Source organism: Artibeus jamaicensis, unplaced genomic scaffold (assembly GCF_021234435.1).
Source record: "Artibeus jamaicensis isolate MK-2021 breed Jamaican fruit bat unplaced genomic scaffold, CSHL_Jam_final contig_497, whole genome shotgun sequence".
NCBI classification, from domain to species: Eukaryota; Metazoa; Chordata; class Mammalia; order Chiroptera; family Phyllostomidae; genus Artibeus; species Artibeus jamaicensis.
Window position 1 is genome coordinate 118555 of NW_026521863.1, and position 22660 is coordinate 141214.

General features: G+C 48.9%; 1 protein-coding gene across 1 annotated transcript; it reads right to left on the reverse strand.

Moving 5' to 3' along the window:
- Positions 1-20444: 20444 nt before the first annotated feature.
- On the reverse strand, positions 20445-20883 carry LOC119034971 (60S ribosomal protein L37a-like). Its single transcript, XM_037126191.2, has one exon. The coding sequence runs from the start codon at positions 20700-20702 to the stop codon at positions 20445-20447; it is 258 nt and encodes an 85-aa protein (XP_036982086.2). The 5' UTR covers positions 20703-20883.
- Positions 20884-22660: the final 1777 nt, after the last annotated feature.

Below are 22660 nucleotides of genomic sequence, written 5' to 3' on the forward strand. Positions count from 1 at the left end.
ACGTCCTGTGAACTGTGTTCACTGGTGGCTTGTGCGTCACTGTTGAGCCGCAGTGTCACTGAAGCCCATGGTCCTCAGCAAGGTGGCTGAGGCCTCGCTGGGCCTCGCTGACCCACCAACCAACCCTCTGTCCCAGAGCGAGGGCAGCCAACTCTGGCCTGGGCAGTAACTCGAATGGGGAGACCAGTGAAGCAGACAGAGTCCGTGACAAAATCTGGATGCAGTTGCTCTGGGGTCAGGCGAGGAGCTCCGACTTCAACCACAGATTCCCATCACAGTGGCGTCGGGGATGGGCACAGGCATCCTTCCGGTGACAGTCCAGCCACTGTGGCGTGTGGGCCTCCCTGTGGTCGGTGCTTGTCCAGACAGCAGCCAGACCAGCCAAGTTCTCAGGACTCTGCTCAGGGTCTTGGCCGACCAGGAAGGACCATCGGTTCCAGGTTACTGAGCACCGTGTGCTGCGTGTTTTACCTGCATGGTCTCTAATCTGTGAGGCAAAAACACCTTCAGCCACAAGCCCAGAAATGTCAGCAAGATGGTGCAAGAGCACGACTGGCCTGTGGCTCCATCTCACAGTCCAGGCCCAGAGGCCCGGCTGCCAGGCAGCCCGGCAGCAGCACCAGGCACACAGCTCCACCTGTCCTTCTGCTCTGTCTTCCTGGGCCTGTGCGTTGTCCTCCTGGTAGTGAGGGGCCCCTGCACTTCCAGCATCGCACGCCTCCAGTCCCAGAGACAGGGAGGGAGGGGGCGGGAGCCAGTTCCTTTGAACTGGGAGGCTGCTACTGCTGGGCGTGTTACAGTTGGGGAGCCCTCCCCTCTCTGGATGAACCCACGTTTGTGCCCTTTGATCCCAAGACAGAGATGCCAGGACACAGAATGGCAGGAGTTTGTGCCCTTGTTCCAATGACAGAAATGCGAAGGCACGTCTGGACACTACTCTCTCATCTAAATGGTCCCGAGCAGTAAAGCCAGCACTGCCCCCCAGGTGACAGGCGGATGTCAGGATCTCACCTGGGACTGTCGGGCACTCCAGCTGGGCCCCACTGACGGCTGCACAGGCCTGGCTCAGGACGGAGAAGTTTGCTCCCCTCGGAAACACAGTCAGAGGGGCTGGGACAGGGAGGTGGGTGGGGGTGGGGGGACTGGCAGCAGAGGACACTCCGGGCCTGACTTCTGCCTCCATTCCCAGCCCTGCAGGGCTGAGGGCCACAGTCAGGGCCTGAGGGTCTGCAGTCTTGGCCGCTGCTGCCTCCTCCTCCTGCCAGCGGAGCAGCCGGGGTCAGGGCTGTGACGTGTTCGGCCCCTGCCGGCAGGGTCGGTGCTCCTCGTCTGACTGGACTCTGGGTCTTGGGGTGGGATGGAGCTGACCGTCAGCCAGGAGCCTGTGGGGAGCCACCCAGCCCCTGACCCCCGGCTCCCAGCCCTGCCCCCACCAACAGCCCTGACTGTGCTTTGTCTCCGCCAAGCGTCTCACTTGGGTGTCTTGGTACTTGGTTTCTTTCTTCTTTGTAAGTGTCATTTGCAAAACTCTACATGCCCATGGTTATAGCTTTGGACTGGAAAGAGCAAAAGTAAAATAACACGAATCAAAAATAAATAAATAAATAAACATATTGTGCTATAAAGCAAGTTCCAACAAATTTCCATTGAATGAAATTATATAAGGTATTAAGGCATGTTACTTGCTCTCATTGCTAATAATCTAGAAGTCAGGAACAGAAAGTAACTAGAAAGTCCGTTTATTTATATGTTATAAAATATACTTCTAAATACCCCCCCGTAACAAATCACAATTGGAATTAGAAACAACTTCAATTGAGTGATAATAAAAATACTGCATAGCAAAGCCAGATCATTCAGGTTCCACAATTGATCAAGGTCAGTGGTTGTCAAGCACAAGTGATTTTGCCCCCAGGGGCACATTAGGTAAAGCAGGGACACATTTCAGATTGTCATGAGGTCACAGGTGAGGGAGGTTGTTCCTGGCCACCAGTGAACAGTGGTAATGTATACTAATAAGCACCTACAATGCAGAAAAATCTCCCAGGAGAAAGAATTTCGTGGCCCAAATGGTCCACAGTACTGTTACTGGGAAGACCCAAGTTAGGGGAGTTGGGGGACTTCCCCTCCTTGGTTCTCATCCTGCTCGAAAGAATGGATTCAGACAAGGGACAACAAGCACAGTGAAAGTGAGGTAGCAGGTTTATCTGTGCAATGCACATGACGGGAACCTGCAGCCTTGCACCCATCTAGTCGGACTGCCCGCCTCCTGGGGTTCCAGGGCTTTCGTGCCTCCAGGCTTCCCCTCCCAGCCCTTCTCCCGACCTCGGGACTAACATACAGTTTCAAAGTCTTCCTCTCCCAGATGGAGAAAACAGTACAAAGAATTTCAAAGGTTCCCCTCCAGATGCTGGTGTGCTCATCCTGCTCTCTTGTGACCTTGGAACCTCTGAAAACCTTACCCAACCCCACTCAGGACTGCTATATTACTGGGTGGGACATGTTTCCCTCCCCCTCACTGCCCTGGTTTGCTGTCTATCCTGCTTAGCAGTACTGAGAATGGGAAGCCCTGCTCTGCATGGAACTCAGTGAAGAGTCCACCAGAATGGAAACTGCACACCACTTTGCTCCCTAGATCTGAAACCCTGCCCCTCTCTCAGTGCCTCAAGCTTCTCCATCTTGCAGAGACTGGCGCAAATCCTAGGCTGAGAAGACACCCTCAGAAAGTCAGGAAGCAAAAAGGTCTGACATCGTAGGGACGGAACCACACTGTGATACGCCACGACCCACATCTGAGGGTCACTGCTTCTTCTCATTGCCCACACTCACTCTTCAATAGCTGTTCTACAATGTAACTAAGAATCAAAAATCTTAGTCGTTCAGTTTCCAGAATTCACCATCTATAATTTCCCTTTTGAAAATGTGGGCATTTGCCATATTATAATTTCCTTAGATTATCTACAAGGGGCACAACTTCACTTACAAGATACTTCTCATTTCTGAGAACTAGAACGCCATGCATCTAGGCCCTAACTCATCTGAAATGCTAAGAATGCTGTTACTACTTTATTTAGTTAATAATGAACTTATAACTAACAAAAAGTTTTCTAACTCTTCACATTGTCCTATTTCTTCATGTTTTCTTCTAAGCTTTAGCTATTTTTAAGTTAAATATAACTAAAACAATGTGATTATTATTATTACATGATAGCTTGCTTATCTTGAAACTCGTTAGAATCAACTTTTGCATTATTACAAATAATAGAATTAAGTAATGTGTGGGAGAAATTACATGCATAATTAAATATCCTTTACATACAAAACAGTAAGTTAAAGATATAATTTTTAAAAAGACCAAATACCAATAAAACAGGTAAAACCCCTGGGAATAAGCTTAAGAAGAATGTGCAAGATCCATATGAACCAATTCATAACATGCTACCCGAAAAAAGACACCTGAAAAACTCTGACTGGGGGAGTTCAGTGGTTTGGGGGCTGTGCCACAGACCTAAAGGGTCACCAGCTCGATTACTGGTCCAGGCATGTACTTGGGTCGAGGGTTCGGCCCCAGTTGGGGGTGTGCAAGATGCAACTAATAGATGTTTCTCTCTCTCTTTCTATCTTTCCAGCGCCCATACCCTCTCTCTAAATATAAATAACATCTTTTTCTCAAAAAGACACTTGAACAACAGGAAAAGTAACAACAGCATGTTCTTGGATTAAAAAAATACACAATGATCTCAATTTCCCACAGTTACCTATAAATGTAGTATGACCTAGATTTTAAAATTTTTTAATCCTCACCTGAGGACATGCTTATTGATTTCATAAAGAAGGGAAGGGAGGGAGAGAAACATCCATGTGAGAGAGAAACATCGCAGGGCTGCCTCTCGTGTTTGTCCCCACTGGGGACCAAACCCACAACCTAGACAGGTGCCCAGACTAGAGATTGAACTACAACTTTCAGTTTATGGAATTATTATGGGAGAAACTCAGTTCTCCTTGCTGACACAGTAAAGAATTACAGATCAGCCAGTCTATTAGTGAGCAAGCAGGGTTTACGAGTGATACGTTCTCATGGAAGAGAATGGGCCTTGCCAAGGTGGGGTGAGAGGTGTAGATTCTGGGCAGGGCAAGGTAAGGGTGGCAACAGGCAAGGGCGAAGGTGGCAAGAGCCTCAGGTCCTTGGTCCTGAGGAATTAGGTAACTGACAGGATGGGGGTGAAGAAGTTACATATCGATGGGTGGGTAAGGGTGGTACCAGCTTCCACAGGGGGTGTGACTACCCAAACTTAGGTGTGGGGGTCTGTTAGCCTGAATCCTTATCTCACTCCAGACCCCATTTGTTCCTTTGGTTGTAAAACAGAAACATGACAGGAGGCAGTTAAAGTTGGGGAAGTCACCCAAAGTTATTTACAGGCTCTTTCTGTAGACATTAGGGAATCCCCAATAAAACAGACAATAATCAGAGGTAGACAATTAACCAAAGTTGGTTTGTGGGCTTTTCCTTTGGTTGCTGTGGACCCCCTCCCACCCACCGACCAGACCTTGGGATTAACACACAGTTTCAAAGGCTTTCTTTCCCAGACAGTGGAAACAATACATAGAATTTCAAGGTCTCCCTCTTCCCATGCTGCCATGGTGTTTCTTGTGCTGTTCTGAACACCTGGCACTGTTATCAGATCAGGCTCAGGACGGCTGAGTCAGTGGGTGAGACATGTCTCCCTCCTCCTCTTGCCTGGGTTTGCTCTCTACCCTACCTAACAGGACAAGGCTCCAACCAACTGAGCCACATTGGCCAGGGCTCAGCAAAATTTTTTAAAATAAAACAAGCTCAACTTAAGTTCACCTGTAAAAATAAGGAAGAATTAAAAGGTGTATTGTATTACGAAGCTACACTAAGTACAACAGTGGATTAATGCCTCACGAATAGACAGATGGAAAAGAATACAGTGTCCATTAATATATACAGATCCACATAGAAATTGTGTTTGCTTATTTTTTTTAATTTATTGATTTATTTTTCATTTGGAACATCTATCCTTTGCCTCTCACATGCTCCCAGCTGGCAATCTGGCCCACAACCTGTCACAGGTGGGAACAGCTAACCAGGTTCTTGACGATCACAAAGAATTGAACTGAACACAGAGAGTTTATAGCAGACAGACAGACAGAAGATTTATTAAGCTATAATATACTCCACAGACCATGGGAATGGGCTGACTCTGAGCAGAGACTGATCTCAGGGGCTGGAGGGATTCTATGCTTACAGGGTGATACTTCTTGGCTAGTTTTGGTAGGGTTTTATTGCCCGTGTACAAGTAGTTCTATTACTTTAAAGCTACTGCACATGTGGTCTCCCATGATCTTCCTTGACTGACCACCAGGGAAGGGGGTCCCACAAGGCTGGTTTATTACAATGCTATTATAATGAAGTAGGGGTCATGTAGCATCTTCTGTGCAGGTGTAGTTATGATTTGTCATGATTCAGTGCTTTTCCAGAAAGCAGGAACAACTGGTCTTAGAACAGGGTCTCTGTCCTGTATCGATGTCCTTTCTCTTAGCCCTGGAGCACCCCCAAAGATTCCTCCTGACCATCTCCTGCCTCAAACCCAGGTAAGTGCTCTGACTGGGGATGGAACTGGTGACCTTTGTGGCCCAGCCCACTGAGCCACACCAGTCAGAGCCATTGCTTGAGTCTTGCATGTGGCTTGACCAGGGACCAACCTGCAGCCTTGTTTACCACCACCCTCCCCCAAACCCCTGTACAGATATAAAAAACTTCGCATGAGCCCTGCCTGGAGTAGATCAGCAGACTGATCACAGACTTGCGAACCAAATAGTCACAGTTAGATTCCCAGTCAGGGCACGGCCTGGGTTGCAGGCCAGATTGTCAGTTTGGGGTGTGTGAGAGGCAACCAATCCACGTATCTCTTACACACATTAACACATTGATGTTTCTCTCCCTTCTTTTCTCCCTCCACTCCCTTCTCCCTAAAAATAAATAAATAAAATCTTTAAAAAATAAACTCATTATGAGCAGCAAAATTCGATTCAACATTTAGGGATGACCCACTGTACCAATCGTTTTCTTCTGATCTGCACCAGGGTGTTTTCCCAACGTGAACACCAGGTGGCAGAAGAGAGGCACACTTGGTACATTTTTTCACTGATCATTTTGTACTGTAAAGCAAGTTGCAACAAACTTCAAAAAGTTGAAATTATGCAAAGCATATTGCTGACACTAACTGTGGTCAATCTAGAAATCAGTGACAAAAGGTTACTAAAATGTCCTCATTTTTAAAAGTGGTGAAATGTACATCTAAATAACATTGGGTTCCACATTCCTAGATGATACACTATACCCACTTTTCCTGCGGACCTGCAATAAGTTGTCATTCCCAAAAATGACCACGAGATGGCAGCAGAGGCTGACAGATACAACGCATATCCTACTAATGGCCTGGCTGAAAAGTTCCTTTGCTTTTTACCCTGAGATTCAATGACTGGCACTTTTTTCATTGTTTCCCCCCCCCCCGCCACCCCCACCCCCAAAACTGCATAACGCCCTCACCAGTTTCTTATTAATGTAACCAGGCTGGTGCAAATGGTTTTTAAAGCCTGATTAGGATACCTTGAACATGTTGCCTGTCTCCCACCTGCCATGACATGATCAGTCTCAGTGAACATCTGCCATGGAGGGCTCTCCACGGCACCTGGTTTGCCTGCCTGCAGGAGGAACCCCCAGCATCAAACTTCTGACATGTTTGGTCAGTCACAGCATCTTCTCCACACAAACCACAGATCTTTTCTTGCCTTACAGTTGCCCTTGTACCTTTCTTGGAAAGACTAAGCCAAAGGGACAGAAAATGTTGCTTATGTTCATGCTTCTTCTCTGTGAAAATGGCCGACCATACATTTACCACTTGTACTGAGATTGTTTTATCACACGCTGATAGTACACTTGTTGTGATACAGTCTAACATGACGGTTTCAAATACAGTTAAAGACAAGTCATGCTATCCACTGCAACCCCAACCCCTAATCCTAACCACGCACCATGCCACGCACCAGACACCAGATCAGGTGTCCAAAGCCTGTCCCTGACTCCAGATGCCTGACTCTAGACATCATACCACAGAGAACAGTGTGTCCTCCTATTTAAACCTGTAAACCCTTGAAATGTAATCATCTCACGTCTAATACCATAAAGCAGGTTTCTGTGAAACAAGTTATAGTAAATCAAGCAAATTAAATAATGCAATGATGGTGTACATTAAACACGAGATACATGAGGCTGCTGCTGGCATATCAAGGTATACCCTTCCCAGGCAAAATTGATGAAAATAAATGAGTAAATGAGATGTCCTTTTGATTAAAAAAGTCTGGGTAGCAGGAGAAGCTATTCGCAGAGTAAGAAGACCACCCATGGAATTGAAGAAAATGGTGGCACATTATACTTTTGATCAGACTCTTTCTTCCACAACAAAGAACTTTATGACTCATCCATGAAGAGAAAATAAAAATATTATTTTAAACATTTTATTTATTTATTTTTATAAAGGGGGAGGGAGAAAGGGAGAGAAACATCAGTGTGTGCTTGCCTCTCACGCACCCCCTACTGGGGACATAGCCGTCAACCCAAGTGTGTGCCCTGACTGGGAATTGAACCAGAGACCCCTTTCTTTGGTTCACAGGCCAGTGCTCAATCCACTGGACCACACCACTCAGGCAGACATCTATATCTTTAAAAGTTTGAATAGTCCCTTCTAATGAGAAGACATTCATAGAAGTGGTAAAAAAAAATACCAGAGAAGATGTTCAGTGGCTGCATCACAGCGCAATACCTTTTCCCAGACACTACAAAGGCTATAATGAGAAAGCAAAACTGAGAAATGAAATGTGTATGATCACAAACAAAATTAGAATGACTGACCATTTCTTTCATAAATGTAAAATATTGCAGAACTTGAATAAAATGGTTTGACAGTTCCTCAAAAAAATTACCCTACTGTGTTCAATAACTCCACTTTGAAACACAAACCCAAGAAATAGAAGTCAGATATTATAACAAACTTATATACGATTATTCATAACAGCACTGTTAACAACAACCAAAAGGTAGAAAGTATTTAAATGTCCATCCACAAATAAATGAATACACAAAATTTGGTTATTCTGTCACCAAAAAGGTACTGGACCCAAGGCAGGTTTGCCCTGGCGAGGTCTCGTACATGTAGATTCTTGACTTCATGCAGTAGAAATTTCACAACACAAAGCTAGAGAATTTTGAGAGTTTGTGTATTAAATCTAAGGGCAGTGGAATAAAGAAATGACTTCAGAGAGAAGAGGTGAAATCACAGCAACAGGAGTGAGCATAGGTGGCACTGCTTCTGGGGCACATCTGCGCAGAATACTCAGCTTTCCAGGGGTGTCACTGATGTGCTCATGCAACACAACAAGCACACAGGTGATCAGGGTCCTTCACTGGTGAATTTCTCCTTCAGAAAAGTCACCAGAGAAGGCCTGAGACTGAGGTGGGTCTTCCCCTGCGTGGACCGAAATGTATAAAACATTTGCTCTCCAATATCCTTGGTCAGGGAAGATGACATCAGACTTATTATGGGCTGTACATCATTGTCCCTATTTAGCTATCAAACTCACTTTTTCCATTCCATTTGCCAAGGAATTTTCTTACTTTTTTTTACTAATCTGCCTCAACTCCATACACTTGGGGACTCGTATTGGCATTGAATTTCACACAGTAATCATCTGTTGACAGACACCAGACACCAGAGCCAAACTCAGCACCCTAGACACAAGACCCTTGACTCCGAAACCTGGAACCTGGAGCAGAACCAAACCAAAACCAGGACTCCAGGCCCAAAGCCCCAAACCCAAAACTGTGTACCCTCACCCAAGCCAGACCATACAGTCTGAAGGTCAAACACCAGATGCCAGGGACTGACACAGGACTCTTAATGCCAGATTCCATTCACCAGAACCAAAAACTTCATCTGTACATGGACCTCACATGAGAGCCCAGGACACAAAGCCACATCCTAAGAGGTGCAAGACTGCAGACACACAACCGAATACATTTGAACTCTGAAGCACAGGCCCTGGACACAGGATGCAGTTCTCTAACCAGGATGCCATGGCCAGAATTTGGAGTTGGGGCCAGACACTGGGCCCCCATTGCCAGAGGACAGAGGCAGGAGCTGAACCAGATCTTCACACTGTAAACAAACCTGTGATTCAATAAGATAAAACCCTTGTCTCTCCAAATGCAAACTTCAAAGTTTTACCAAACCCAGCAGCAATGGGCCAAAGACAGAGTGAACAAAAAGGATGCTGACCTTGGAGGGCAGGCGTCCATGATCTCTCAGCTGCAACGTATTCAAGGATTAGCACTATCTCACCATTCATTCCATACCACTGGCTTTTCCAAACTGTGGGAGACTAAAAAGGGATTATTTTCCACAAACTTTGTCGGTTCTAACACCTGTGGAATAATAATTACAATAACATTATCAGATCAATACAAGATATTCAACATTTAATACATGCATGAGTACAAATGAATACGAGACAATGAGGTGATATCAGGTATACAGGACCTTTGGGAGTGTGAGGAAACAGGGTCTTATAGCGGTAAAATGGGTGATAGGACATTTATGAAAAGTGTAGCCTTCGTGGAATGTTACTTGTAGGTAGGCAATCCCACAAACTACAGGACACAACTAATCAACTCTTCCAAATTTCATTAACATAATCACTCAGTTAAGAATGGGTTACTTTGCTAAAATTGTTAAATCTTGTGGCAACAGCAGCAAACACAGCCTGAGAGAGCGACCAGCTGCCAGGAGGGCCCTGCCTCACCCACAGGGGGTCAAAGGTCTGAGCATCTCTGTCCAGTGCAGAGCAGAGAGAGAATAGATAATTCGCTATAGCCAATGACTTTTCCTGCTGGTCTGCACGAAGCTGTTATTCCCACGTGACACATGACATGGCAGCAGAGGGCCACACTTGGGACATTTTTCAAAGGGACCATCCTGTGCTAAGGCAAGTTTGAACAAATTTCAAAGGACTGAAATTATATGCAGTATGTTTCTTTCTGTCGTTGCTGTTAATACAGAAATCGGGAACAAAAGGTAACTACTAAGTCCTGATACTTAAAACTTACTAAACACACATCTAAATAATATTTCAATCAACATTCATTGATATTCCATCAGTAAATGAATGGATCAAAAATTATGGTACATATACACAATGGAATTCTATGCAGCAGAAAAAAAGAAGGAGCTCCTACCCTTTGCAACAGCATGGATGGAACTGGAAAGCATTATGCTGAGTGAAATAAGCCAGGTGTTGAAAGACAAATACCACATGATCTCACCTTTAACAGGAACCTAAACAACAAAACAAACAAGCAAGCAAAATAAAAACAAAGACACTGAAATAGAGAACAGGGGGTCAGCGACCAGAGCGGAGTGGGGAGGGAATATCAGGGGGAAAAGGGGAAGGATTTACAGGAACTAGTATAAAGGACACATGGACAACAACTAAGGGGGGTGGAAAAGAGAGGGAGGTAGGGAGCATGGGGCGGGTGGGCTGGGCTGGGAGTAAAAGATAGAAAACTGTACTTGAACAATAATTAGATAAAATTTAAAAAATGAAAAAAAAAACATTCATTGATATTCCATAACACTCAACCACTTTTCAAGCTCACCTGCCACTAACATGTTATTCCCAATAGTCCCACGAGATGGCAGCAGAGATATACACTTGGAACACTACTATTTGCTTGGCCAAAAGGTTCATTTGATTTTTAGGTTAAAGACACAATGAAAGAGACATTTTTTGTTTTCACCAATGATTTCATTGAACAATGTATTCACCATTTTGTTCCACTGCTTTCTGCAGTCTTTCAGGCACTTTCATAATTCCATCTTCCCAAAAGTTTTTATCTTTTGGCCAAGCCAACAAAAAGCCAGTTTCAACAAGCATCACAGCATTGACAGTATATACTATATACATTTCTCTAAGTGCTCCTATTGCACTGAAACTAGAATTCACTAAAAATAAGTGAATTAAAAGTCCTTATATTTGGTAGTTATGTAATATACTCCTAAATAACCTCAAGAATAAAACAAATTTAAATTATAAAATAAAATGGTGATAAAAATACTACATACCAAAACTTATTAAAAACATCTTCAGCCCTGGCTGGCATAGCTCGGTGGATTGAGTGCGGGCCTGCGAACCACAGTGTCGAGGTTCGATTCCCAGTCGGGGCACATGCCTGGGTTGCAGGCCGGGTCCCAGCAGGGGATGCATGAGAGGCAACCATACATTGATGTTTCTCTCCCACTCTTTCTCCTTCCCTTCCCCTCTCTCTCAAAAAAAAAATCTTCACCCCTAAATCACAGTATCAAAAATAAAAGCTGAAAATATACAAGTCTTGTGCCCATAATTATAACCTAAAATAGTAAATGAAATCCAGAGAAAGTAGACAGAAACATGCATGTTGACATATCTCCAAGTGTATGTACATAAAATGATGGCTGTTCTTTTTAATTCTTGAGGTAGAATTTTGAGCAAATGTTTTCTCATTGTTTAAGTAAGCAGTAACAAAGTAAGTTAAAAATGCTTTTCAACCACACTTGGAACTTTTAAAAAAATGACTATATGTAGCAATAAACAGGTTTCTACAAATGTCTCACAAACTATACTTATTTGCTCTCTTTGTCATTAATCTGAAAAACAGTCACAAGATAACTAGAAAGTCCCTATATTTTGATGTTTTAAAATACACTTCTAAATACCTTCCCAAAATAAATCACAGTCAGAGTGGAAAATAATTTGCATAGAAAAATAATAAAAATACTGCATAGCAGCCCAAGATCTTTCTGGTTTCAAAAATGACCAAAGTTTCAAACTGTTTCTCAACCAAAGGTGATTTTTTGCCCCCATTAGTACTTAGGCAATGTACTGAGCCATTTTAGATTGTCCTGAGGGGAAAGGAAGTGAGGGTATTGACGGTGAATAGAGGTACCAGATGCTAATAAGCACCTACAATGCAGAGGACAATCCCCCAGGAGAATGAATTCTCTGACCCAACACGTCCCAGGTGCTGAGAATAAAAACCCCTGCTCTGTATCATGAAGACTCCATTAAAATACAAACAACATGTCCCTTTGCATCCTACCTCTGAAATACTGCCATTCTTGGAACAGGAAGCATGGAGGCTAAAACTTAAAGAACAAAAAATGCCAGCCATCTTGCCAACATTGGGGAGAAGTGTCCTGAGCAATAGGTCAGGCGGCAAAGGAAGATCTGTCCACTCAGGAGACCAGATCGCACTGTGACTACACAGAGTAGTCACCTGAGGATCCTGCTTCTTTCCATTGCTCACACATCACTTTCATAACTGATTCGTGATATTACTTAGAACAAAGAGTCTTATTCTGTTAAGATTCTAGATTTCACCAGCTCAAGTTTTCCTCTTTGAAAATGTGGACATTTGCTACCTTCTGTGTTCCTCAGATGACCTACCTGGGGCACATTTCCTGTCACAAAATACTTCTGATTTCTGGAACACCAGGCCCTAAACTCATTTAAAATGCTAAGAATTATGTTACTTTTAAAATTTACTCATTAATATAGTTATGACTAACAAAAATTTTTCTAGGTCCTCAGATTACTTCACTTCTTCCTGTTTTCATTCAAGCTTTAACTATTTCTAGGTCACCTACAGCTACAATCATATAATGATCATGATTGCACGAGAGCATGTTTACCCTCGTAACTCATGGGAATCAACAGAAAAGTGTCACAAACAGAATTTAGCACAATTACAGGGAAGTAACATGCAAAAATAAATATTTAGAAATAGTAAATTAAAGATATATATTTTTTTAAAACTCCGTGGATTGAGTGCAGGCTATGAACCACAGGGTTGTCAGTTTGATTCCCAGTCAGGGCACATGCCTGGGTTGCAGGCCAGGTCCCCCAGTGGGGGCCACATGAGAGGCAACCACATATTGATGTTTCTCTCCCTCTTTTTCTCCCTCCCTTCCTCTCTCTCTAAAAAATAAATAAATAAAATTAAAATAAAATAAACTCAATAGCAACACAACAGGTAAAAAAACAAACACAAAACCTAGGAATAAACTTAACAACAACAACGTACAGGATCTATATGAACAAAATTGGAAATTGCTACACAATAACAGAAACTTGAACAAAGGAAAAATATCTTGCTTTGGTGTTAAAATGGCTCTTTGTATATCCATTTATCCCTCTATTTATGATTATAAATATTTATAATCATAATAGATTCAACAAACCTCTCCCATAAAGAACAGAGCATACCTCTTTCAGAAACAAGAACTCACGTTAAAAAAATTCAGTGAGGGTATAAGAAACACCAGGAGCAGCAAATTGGTTTCAGCATTCACAGATAACCAACTATGCACAGCTTTTCCTGCTGGCCGGCCCTAAGGTGTTGTCCCCAAAATGACCACGAGATGGCAGCAGAGACGCACGCTTGGAACATTTGTTACATTGACCAGAACGTCCTGAAGAAAGTTTCAAAAAAATTCAAAGGATTGAAATTATATAAAGTATGTTTCCTGCTCTCATTGTAGTTAATCTAGAAATTAGTCATAAAAGTTAACAAGAGCCTGGCTGCCGTAGCTCAGTGGATTGAGGATGGGCCCGTGAACCAAAGGGTCATGGTTCAATTCCCAGTCAGGGCACAGGCCTGGGTTGCAGGCCAGGTCCCCAGTGGGGGGCCAGTGAGGCAACCACACACTGATGTTTCTCTCCCTCTCTTTCTCCTTCCCTTCCCCTATCTCTAAAAATAAATAAATAAAATCTTTTTAAAAATAAAATAAAATTACACATTAGTAATATCCTTTAAAAAAGTTAACAAGAAAGTTTATATTTAAGAGTTATGAAATACACTTCTAAATAACACTTAAAATAAATCACAATTGGAGTTAAAAATAATAGGAACTAAGTAATAATAAAAATAATACACCAAAAACCTATGGGAAAATGTAGTGACAGATCTGCACATTAGGGGGAAACAGTTGAAAATTCACATGTTTTGCATCCATACTACAAACGCAGAAAAATAAATTAAATCCTGGAAACTAGAAGAATGGAAATAGGCAAGGAGAGATGCCTGGAAGGGCATATACTTAAAACAATAGCAGCTATTACCTGTTTGGGTGGCAGTTTGATTTAATTTTCATTTTTTTGTATAATTTAAGTAAGCTTCAACAATGAGAAAAACCATCCTCACTTTGGGTAATAAAACAGTACGAGAGGAAAACGTGACATAATTTAAGAACAGCGATAACCTAGACCGCCGCGGAAACAACACCACAGGCCTTCTCTCTGCTCTCCCAGGCTGACCTCACAGGGGCCCCTTCTCCAAAGTGGCTCCTTTGTCTGCAAATGCAGCCCAGCAGAGAGGAAATGACAGGACCAGACCTGAATGAGCAGAGCACAGCTGGGCAGCACAGCCTGAGGGGCAACTTGCCCTCGGGCTGCCTCACTTCAGGGCCCCCTCACAGCCAAGACGCTTCACAACTAAGCAGCAGCACCACTGGGCTGACCCACACAGGGGCTGCTTCATGATTCACCTGGAACAACACTGAGCTTCCTAACAGCCATGCTGCACTCACACCCATTAGTACCAAAATGGAGCTATTTGCACTAAATAGAGTTTCCTTCTTCCCCACACTCCAACTCTGGAACTCCTGCTGGCATCGTTGAATTGGAGCCAATGACCATCAGTTCACAGACACTAGAAGCCACAGACAGACTCAGGACCAGACACAAGCCCTAGACTCCAGAACCTGGACCTCAGAGCAGACCCAGAACGAAAAGCTGAACCCCAGACCCAGGACCCAACCCCCAAACTGTCCCCACAGTGTGGGTTAGACCATCGACCCTGAATGCCAGACCCCAGACACCAGAGACTGACAGAGAACCCTGGAAACCCAGTTCTGTTGACAGAGAACCCTGGAAACCAGGTTCTTCTGTACAATAGACCCTAGAGCCAGAGCTGCACATGGACCCACACACCCACCCAGGACACGAGGCCACACCCAAAGAGACTCCAGATCCCAGACACACAGACACAGATTCAACCCCAGGCCACAGACCCAGGAGACAGAACCCACATCTGGAACCAGGACCCCACAGCCAGACCCCAGAGCTGAAGCTGGACAATGGACCCCACTTGCAACATGCAGGAGGGGAACCGAGTCCTCGACATTTAAACAGAGCCAGGAGCTGATAAAGAACATTCTTGACTCTCAAAGTCTGAGCAGCTGGCCTCAGAAATAGTTTTTCATATCAATGTAAATGTATAAGGAAAGAAAATAACTCCCGGCACTACTAAATTATACCAAGCCCTGCAGAAATAGACCAAAAAGGCTGACAGAACAAAAAATAATAATAATGCTTACTCTTACCGGGAAAAGTCCATGATCTCTCAGAGGCTGCACTTTCCAGAAGTTAGGGTCCCGGCCATGAACGTCACACGGCCAGTTCACCAACACTATAGGGAATGAAAAAATTATTTTTATCGTACCTTCTAAATTCTAACAGGTGGGATAACAATCAAAGTCACATAATCGGATTAACAGGATTGTTAATGTCTACTACTACACGGGCAAGGGGAATTTATATTAAAATGAATACCAAACACCATGAGGTAATATTGGGTGTATGAGGTATTTTGGAAAATGGAAGAACAGATTCTTAGATTTCAACAGAGAAATGGAGGACATGCAGGTAATTTAGAAAAAGGGTACCTTACCTGGCATATTAAATTTTGGGGGGCAAATCCCACAACTTTAAGACACAGGAGTACAGTAAGAGGGTCAACAAGCTCTTGCCAGGAGTCTTACTGTCTGAAGCTGAGGTGATTGTGCTGAAGCTCTCTTCCGAAACCAAACTGTGGCAACTAAATCTCCTAGGAAGAAATGAGATGACAATCCTAAGTAATTTCTCAGTCTTCCCTTTCTTAACACCTGGTTTAACATCAACGTGCCAAGTGCACAATGCTGGCCCTCTCATGATCGCCCCTGATACTTTACATAGAAGTTGTATATCCACCAGCTACACTGCTCCATATTTCACTGACATGATCATTCAGTTTTGAGAATCAGTTACTTCAGTTACATTGCTACATCTTACTTAAGTGAATGGTGACATGCATGTACTCCCCAAATTTACCTCATATTAAATACCTGACTGCTTGCCTAGGTGGTGGGGAAACAACCTTTCCTGTGACCTCAAGAATCTTTGGGCTGCTCTAATAACCCAACAGCTATGACACAGATGAGCCAGTGAAACAACCAAATTTGAGATGTGCATGAACATGGGAGACTCGCCCACATGACACAGTCAGGAACCTCACATACAGAAGAGCGTCGGGGAGAGAATGGAAACGTGCACACACAAAACGTCCTGAGGCCGTGATGGTGGGAGAGGCAGTGGGGCTTCAAAGGGGCCTTGCAAAATGAGAGGAGCAGCTGCACAGCCACTCAAGGGGGGTGGTGCGCAGGGCGCCCCAGGGAGGTTCGGGATCGGAGGAAGATTCCCGCTCTGAGCGCATTCCCGCCTCCCTGCCCGCCGGCCGGGATCTTGCAAGTCCGAAGGGAGGAAGCGGACGGCTCCGCCAGCCGTTGTGCAACTGGCATCTGTGGGTCTGAAGAGCCTGCCTGCGCCTCCCCTGACACCCAAGGCCGGCATCTTAATGTCCACACCGCCTGTGCGGTCCCCAGGAACCAGTGAGTGAACCCGAGGGACCCCACCAGCCACCACTGCACCCCCTCACCGCAGGCCCAGATAACGTCCTCGCCCGCTCCCAGGTACGGAGAGCTGGGCACAGCGGTGGGGAAGCGTGTCTGCAAAGCCGCGTGTCTGCAAAGCCGGGGGCTGGTCTCCCAGGTGGTGGGTCAGGCCAGCCTAGGCTGCAGCGACACCCTCCTCCTGACGCCCCCGCGTGCGCGGAGAGCGCTGGAGAAACGCCGCGCTCTCGGTTCTGCGTCAGGTTTGCAAGTCCGCGGTGGTGTTCCGCTCCCACGCGTCTCCATCTCCCCAAGAACAAGCCCCCGGCCGCCCCTCGCCCCTGTCAGACCGCACCGCCCCCTCCCCCAGGCGGTAAGTGATGGGCCGTTCACCCTGTCCCAGGATTCCGCTCCTGCACCGTCTAGGCGCTGTCTCCACAGAACACGGGGACCAGGTCCCAGGGGGGCAGGAAGATGCTGAGGCAGGGGCCCCAGGAGGCGGTCACAGTGGCAGACGAAGCGGAGGACGGGTCCCATGGGGTCCCGGCGGTCGGATTGGCCGGGCCAGTCTGCAGCTCTCCGCCGACACCGGACTCCGAAGCTTTGTTCGGTCTGGGGGTTGGGGCGGGAAACACCTACTCGAAGCGTCACAAGTTGATTTCTTAGGTGCCAGTGGGTGGTCCTGGTCCGTGAGCTGGACTTATTAGGAGAGGGAAGAGTCCGAGGAGGGGTCACATGTGTTTTCCCGGATTCCCTCTTCGGCGCTGGTTTTCTGATCGCACAAGGAGCCGACGCTCAATATAAAAGCTTCACAACAGGCCAAACAACGAGAAAAGGGCTGCTGACCACCCTGCTGCCTCCCAGGAGCATAACGACGCTCTGTTTGCAGTCCATCGCTGAAGAAAACCCTCACAAACCCATTGAAGTCAAGGTGGGTGGGTGCGCGCGGCTGTTTTTAAAAACCTGCTCAGACTTCGGGGTTTCTGGGATCAACCGCCGGGAGGAGGCGTTCCTGCTCCTGTCGGTAACCCAGTCTTGTCGGGAGGGAGCCGCGCACAGGAGACCAGCTGAGGTGCCCTCCCCACTTCAGGATGTGGATCCGAGGGACGCGTGCAGGCGGGACGTGCCTGTCGGGCCGACCGTCTCCAGGCCACGCGGGGCAGAAGGCGGGTCTTCGTTCCCAGCACCGAAATGATGCCGAGCGCTGGGCACCAAACCCAAAGAAGAGAGAGCGGCCAGAGCCACCTGGTCACGCCCCCCTCCCAGTGGTACCTCAGGACGCCACCCCCATAGGGTCCCCAGTTTATCTGAGAAACGACCGAAAAGCAAGCTCTGTCCAAGGGGAATGTGACTTTGCTGATGACTCTTCCCACCCAGACTTCTGATGAAAAGGCCTCAGTGAGAAGCAGGCGACAGTCGCCCCCGTCCAGTGCACACCTGCCTTCGGGTGTCTTCTCCCTGGGCCTCCGCTAGCTCTCCACCCCACTTACCTGCTGTTTCTCACCGGGTAGTGCCGAGGGCTGCTCGGGGCCGCGCCAGGAGCCACTGGTCTCGGCTTTGTTTCCACTCAGTTTCAATGATCATCTTCTCTCGGGAGGTTCCTGCCCAGACCCCCACCAAGGGCGGGGCCACGTCCACCCTTGGCGTCGGCGCTCAGCGGGGCCTTTGTTTGTCTACCTCCCCTGCAGCGCCCACTCGGCACAGACACAGATGCGCGCAGACCTCAGTGCCTCGTGGGAAACGGTGCGTCTGGAAGGGTCTGGAAGGTGGAGGGACCCACAGGCAGTGTTCTTCTGCGACCCTCTGAGGACACCCCACTAGCAGTCTTCCCCGCCCTCCGGTGGCGCACCTGTCTCCGCAGCCACATAGTCGCGACCCGCAGCACCGACTGGACGTCCCGCAGCGTGTGGGGCACAGGCTCCCAGTCCCAGTTCCGTGCTGCCTAAGTCGGTTCTGGAACCTTCCTGTGCGTCTCAGGCGGAGATTTCTCTTACCTGGCAACCGCCAGCGCGCTCCTCCCGTTGGAGGGAAGCAGCGGGACCAGGCTGCCCCGAGACCAGCAGGGACCGCGTCCTTCCTTCGCCCGACCAGGAAGGGTGGAGGTCCCGCATAGCAGGGACATCAGGCTGCGGCAGACCGTAGGCACCGCCTTCATTTGGAGAACCCGGGGCCTCACGCTCGGGACAATGGTACCTGGTCCTCCAGGCGCCTCTTCCAAGGGCGCAGAGCGCATACGTGCAGGCCTGGGGCGGTGGGGGGGGGGGCGCATGCACGGACCGAAGAGGTGGGAGCCGCAGCCCCAGGACGCCCACTGCGGGACAAGGTACAGCAAAGGGTCGGTGGGAGCGGCTCCTCTGTCACAGCGGGCCTCGTCCCTGGGTCTGTGCTGTGAGACCGCTGGTGCCTGATCGCAAGGTCCTTTCAGTGTCAGGGAGCTGGCTGGACTCGACCGCCGTCCGCCTCACTTCAGCACATTCTGCCAAAGGAGCCGCTGAGGGCTCAGCGAGCCGGACACGGCCCAGCGTTCGGGGCTGAGCCAGCGCCCTTACTGGCAAGTGCTGGCGCTCCGCGCGCTCAGAGCAGCTGCGTCCTTGTCGACTCTCCCTGTCCCAGGAGACGAGTGCGCGCTGTGCTGTGCAGCGCACAGAACTCGTGGCCCCCGAAGCGGAAAGGCGGACGGCGTTCTGGGAGGAGGTCCCGCTGCACACACGCGCAGCAGCTGCGGTACTAGGACTGGGGGCCCGCAGGAGCGCCCTGGACAGGTGGGCACGTGGGCGGCAGCGGCAGGGCTACCACAGCCAAACCCGCGCGCGGCTCGGCTGGCGATGCTCAGGCAATCAGCCCCCCCCCCCGCCCCCTAACAAAAGCGCATCACGCCCAGACTTCATGTCCCAGGAGGAGACACCCCCCACTGGAAATACAGCCACATAAACTGAGGGTCTAATCCCAGCACTGAGTAAACGGAGAGAGGAACAGCCCTCGGGCAGGCGGGTAGGGCCGAGTGGGGTGGGCGGGCCTCCGGCCGCCCGCCTGCCCCAGTCTGAGACCCCAGGCTGGAGATTCTCCCACCGGCGCGGCTCCAGTCCTCTCAGGGTGGCAGTGGGGTTGTCGCGGCCGTGACCGCCGCTCTCCCCGTCACAACCTTCTCTTGGGCGGTGGCTTCATGGGTCCAGCGTGTGCTGTGTGGTTTTGCTTTTTAAACTTTAATCTATTGGGGCGTGACATATACAAGCGCCTGGACACACGGGGCCACCTGGGGAACGGCTGCAGGGGGCCGCCGCAGGACCACTGCAGGATCAGGTGAACAGAGAGGCGCAGCCCGGGCTGATGGCTCAGTGGGTCTGGCATCACCGCTCAGTGGAGCTAGGGGTCGCTAGTTCAGTACCCGCCAGCGCAGACCCGTGGTGAGGCTGGTCGCTGTGCAGCCGCACGGTCCCTGGTTGGGGCTTGTACGAGAGGCAACTGACCCGGGCTTCTCTCACATGTCTCCCTCACTTTCTCCCTCACTTCCCCGCTCTCTAAAAACACATAAAATTTTTTTTTTAACTGTAACATAAATTAACCCATTCATTGTTGGCTAGTAATGTTTCAAATTGTGGAGTTTCTACTGATCTTTCAGTTCCTTCAATCTTCCGACGGCGGACTGGACTGTGACGCAGAAGGGGCGTTGGGAGTCCAGGCGCCGCCGGCGACCGTTCTCATGCGGGAGCCACAGAGCCAGGTCCCCGCCGCTCGCCTCTTCATCTTGGTTTTGCCACGGACGGAGCAAGTGTACTTGACGCGCTGGCTGATCTCAATGTTCTTCGCCCTTTTCCTGAGGGAGGAGCCATAACGGGTGCCGTATTCACCTACGATTCCGACTTTCTTGGTGCATTTAGCCATTTTGCCGCAAAGGAGTTCGGACCCCAAGAGCCAAATAAATAAAATTCTTAAGGAGCGCAAACATAGAAGTAAGAGGCTGAGGGAGGTGCTGGGTAGCTGCTGGGTAGACCTCAGCTTGGGGGCGGCCGGCGCTTTGCTCGGTACCCCAGCAGCCCTGCGGGACCGAGGGGTGCGGCGGGGACCCCGAAGGGAACACGCATGGACGGGGGCTGTCGGGCCGGACGCGAACAGGTGCATCGTCCAGAGGACGCAGCAGTCTGGGAACGCCCAGATCCGGGCCTCTTCGTGGGGTCGGAACATGATCAGCGCCAAGCGTCTTCCTCCTCCTCCGAGAAGTCCTCCTCCTGGTGGGACTGAAGCCTTGGCGCCCGCCGCACAGGCCCCCGCCGCCATGTCTCGCGATGCTGAAGACGGAGAGGGTAGTGAGCGCACCTGGCTCATGGAGGCGGGGCCGCGGCCGGACGTTGTTGCCCCTGCCCACCCTTGCTGCTTGCGGACCAAAGGGAAGGTCGCGAGCCGGGTCCGGGAGGGAGTCTCGTGCTGGGTGGCGTTGGCGAAGGACGAGCGAAAGCCAGTGAAGCCCTCACCCCTGTGCGTGAGGCCACAGATGCAGGACCTGGGCGGGGATGGCCTCTCCCGTCGGCTGCGGCTGCTGGGGTCTCGCCCAAAACTGAAGGGACAGCTCTGGGCTCAGCGCAAAGGAGACAGTTAAACCCAGGCCGCTTGCAAGGTAGTGAGCTCCCCATCACCAGACCAGGGAGGAGCCTCTAACAGCCAAGCCCCACATATTTTAAGCGAGACAGGGCAGATACTGAGACTCAGACAGGTGCTCGAGACGCCCACCCCTTCCTGGGCGCATCTGGACGCATGTCCGGAACCTACGGAGAACCTGGGCAGAGGCACTGCCCGGTTCCGCTGGGGGCCTGCCACTCCCTAGCTGTGTGACCTCCTGAGCCCCTGGAAGCGGCTCTCCACCGAGGACAGAAGGCCATTGCCCCCAATGGCCCTGACTCCCCAACGTTGCAGAGGCACCTCCAGGCCCGTGCTGTGAGCGGGTTTCCAAAGCTCCGTGGGATTCCGCGGATGTTGTCCACACCGGCTCTCCCCAGCTGCGTCCCAAACCCTCCACATGCACTTGAATCCCTGCCTCGGGAGAGACAGCAAGTTACTTAACTTCTTGGGTCTCAGCCCCTCTGGATGGGAGAATTCAAAGTTCACAGAAAATGCTCACAAAGAACGATGCCTGCAGTATCTTTGTTTAATGAGAACCAGGGAGATACAGAACCTACAATCACATAAAACTCCATCTGCTCAGCAAACACAAACACCAGGTCAAAAACGATCTGTGCAGCACAAGCCAGTGTCGCTCCCCGAGGTCCGGGCCAGTGTCCGGGCTCAGTGTGCCCATGTCGGTGTCCACGACGCCCACTCGGCTGGATCACAGAAGTGAGCAGGTCCCTCTGGGTCTGCGTGCAACGTTGTCCAGACGAGTCAGGCTCCAGACCACTGCGGAGACAGCCGAGCTCCACACACCGGAGGGCTGCTCCCTGGGCATCGGCAGCTGAAGGCTCTGCCCTGCTGGACCGAGGGCTTCACCAGCCCTGCCGCCACCGTATTGTCTCCCGGACCCACAGGCTGAGACTCTGGGACTCGGTTCGTTATCCCCCACTGATTGCTGCGTGCGCGTGTTCTTAGACGGTTACAGCGTGAGTAGGATATTAATGGGTGCGGAATGTGACTTGAAGGGAATCCGCATTCGGTAACAGCTGAGAGCGAGCACAGTTACACCGTGTGACTCTCATCTAGTCCGTGGTGCCGGGCTGCTCCGCAGGAAGCTCGCCCAGCCGTGGCCCCGCGGACTTACAGGAAAGACCGCACAGCGGTCTACGCGCTTGACACGCCCCTAGGTCTGAACCCTAACCTTTACCCTTTAACCCTAGGCTCTGGTCCTTAAAACC

Coding starts and splice junctions, on each gene's coding strand:
- LOC119034971 (XM_037126191.2), bottom strand. CDS start 20,702: ATGGCTAAATGCACCAAGAAAGTCGGAATCGTAGGTGAATACGGCACC.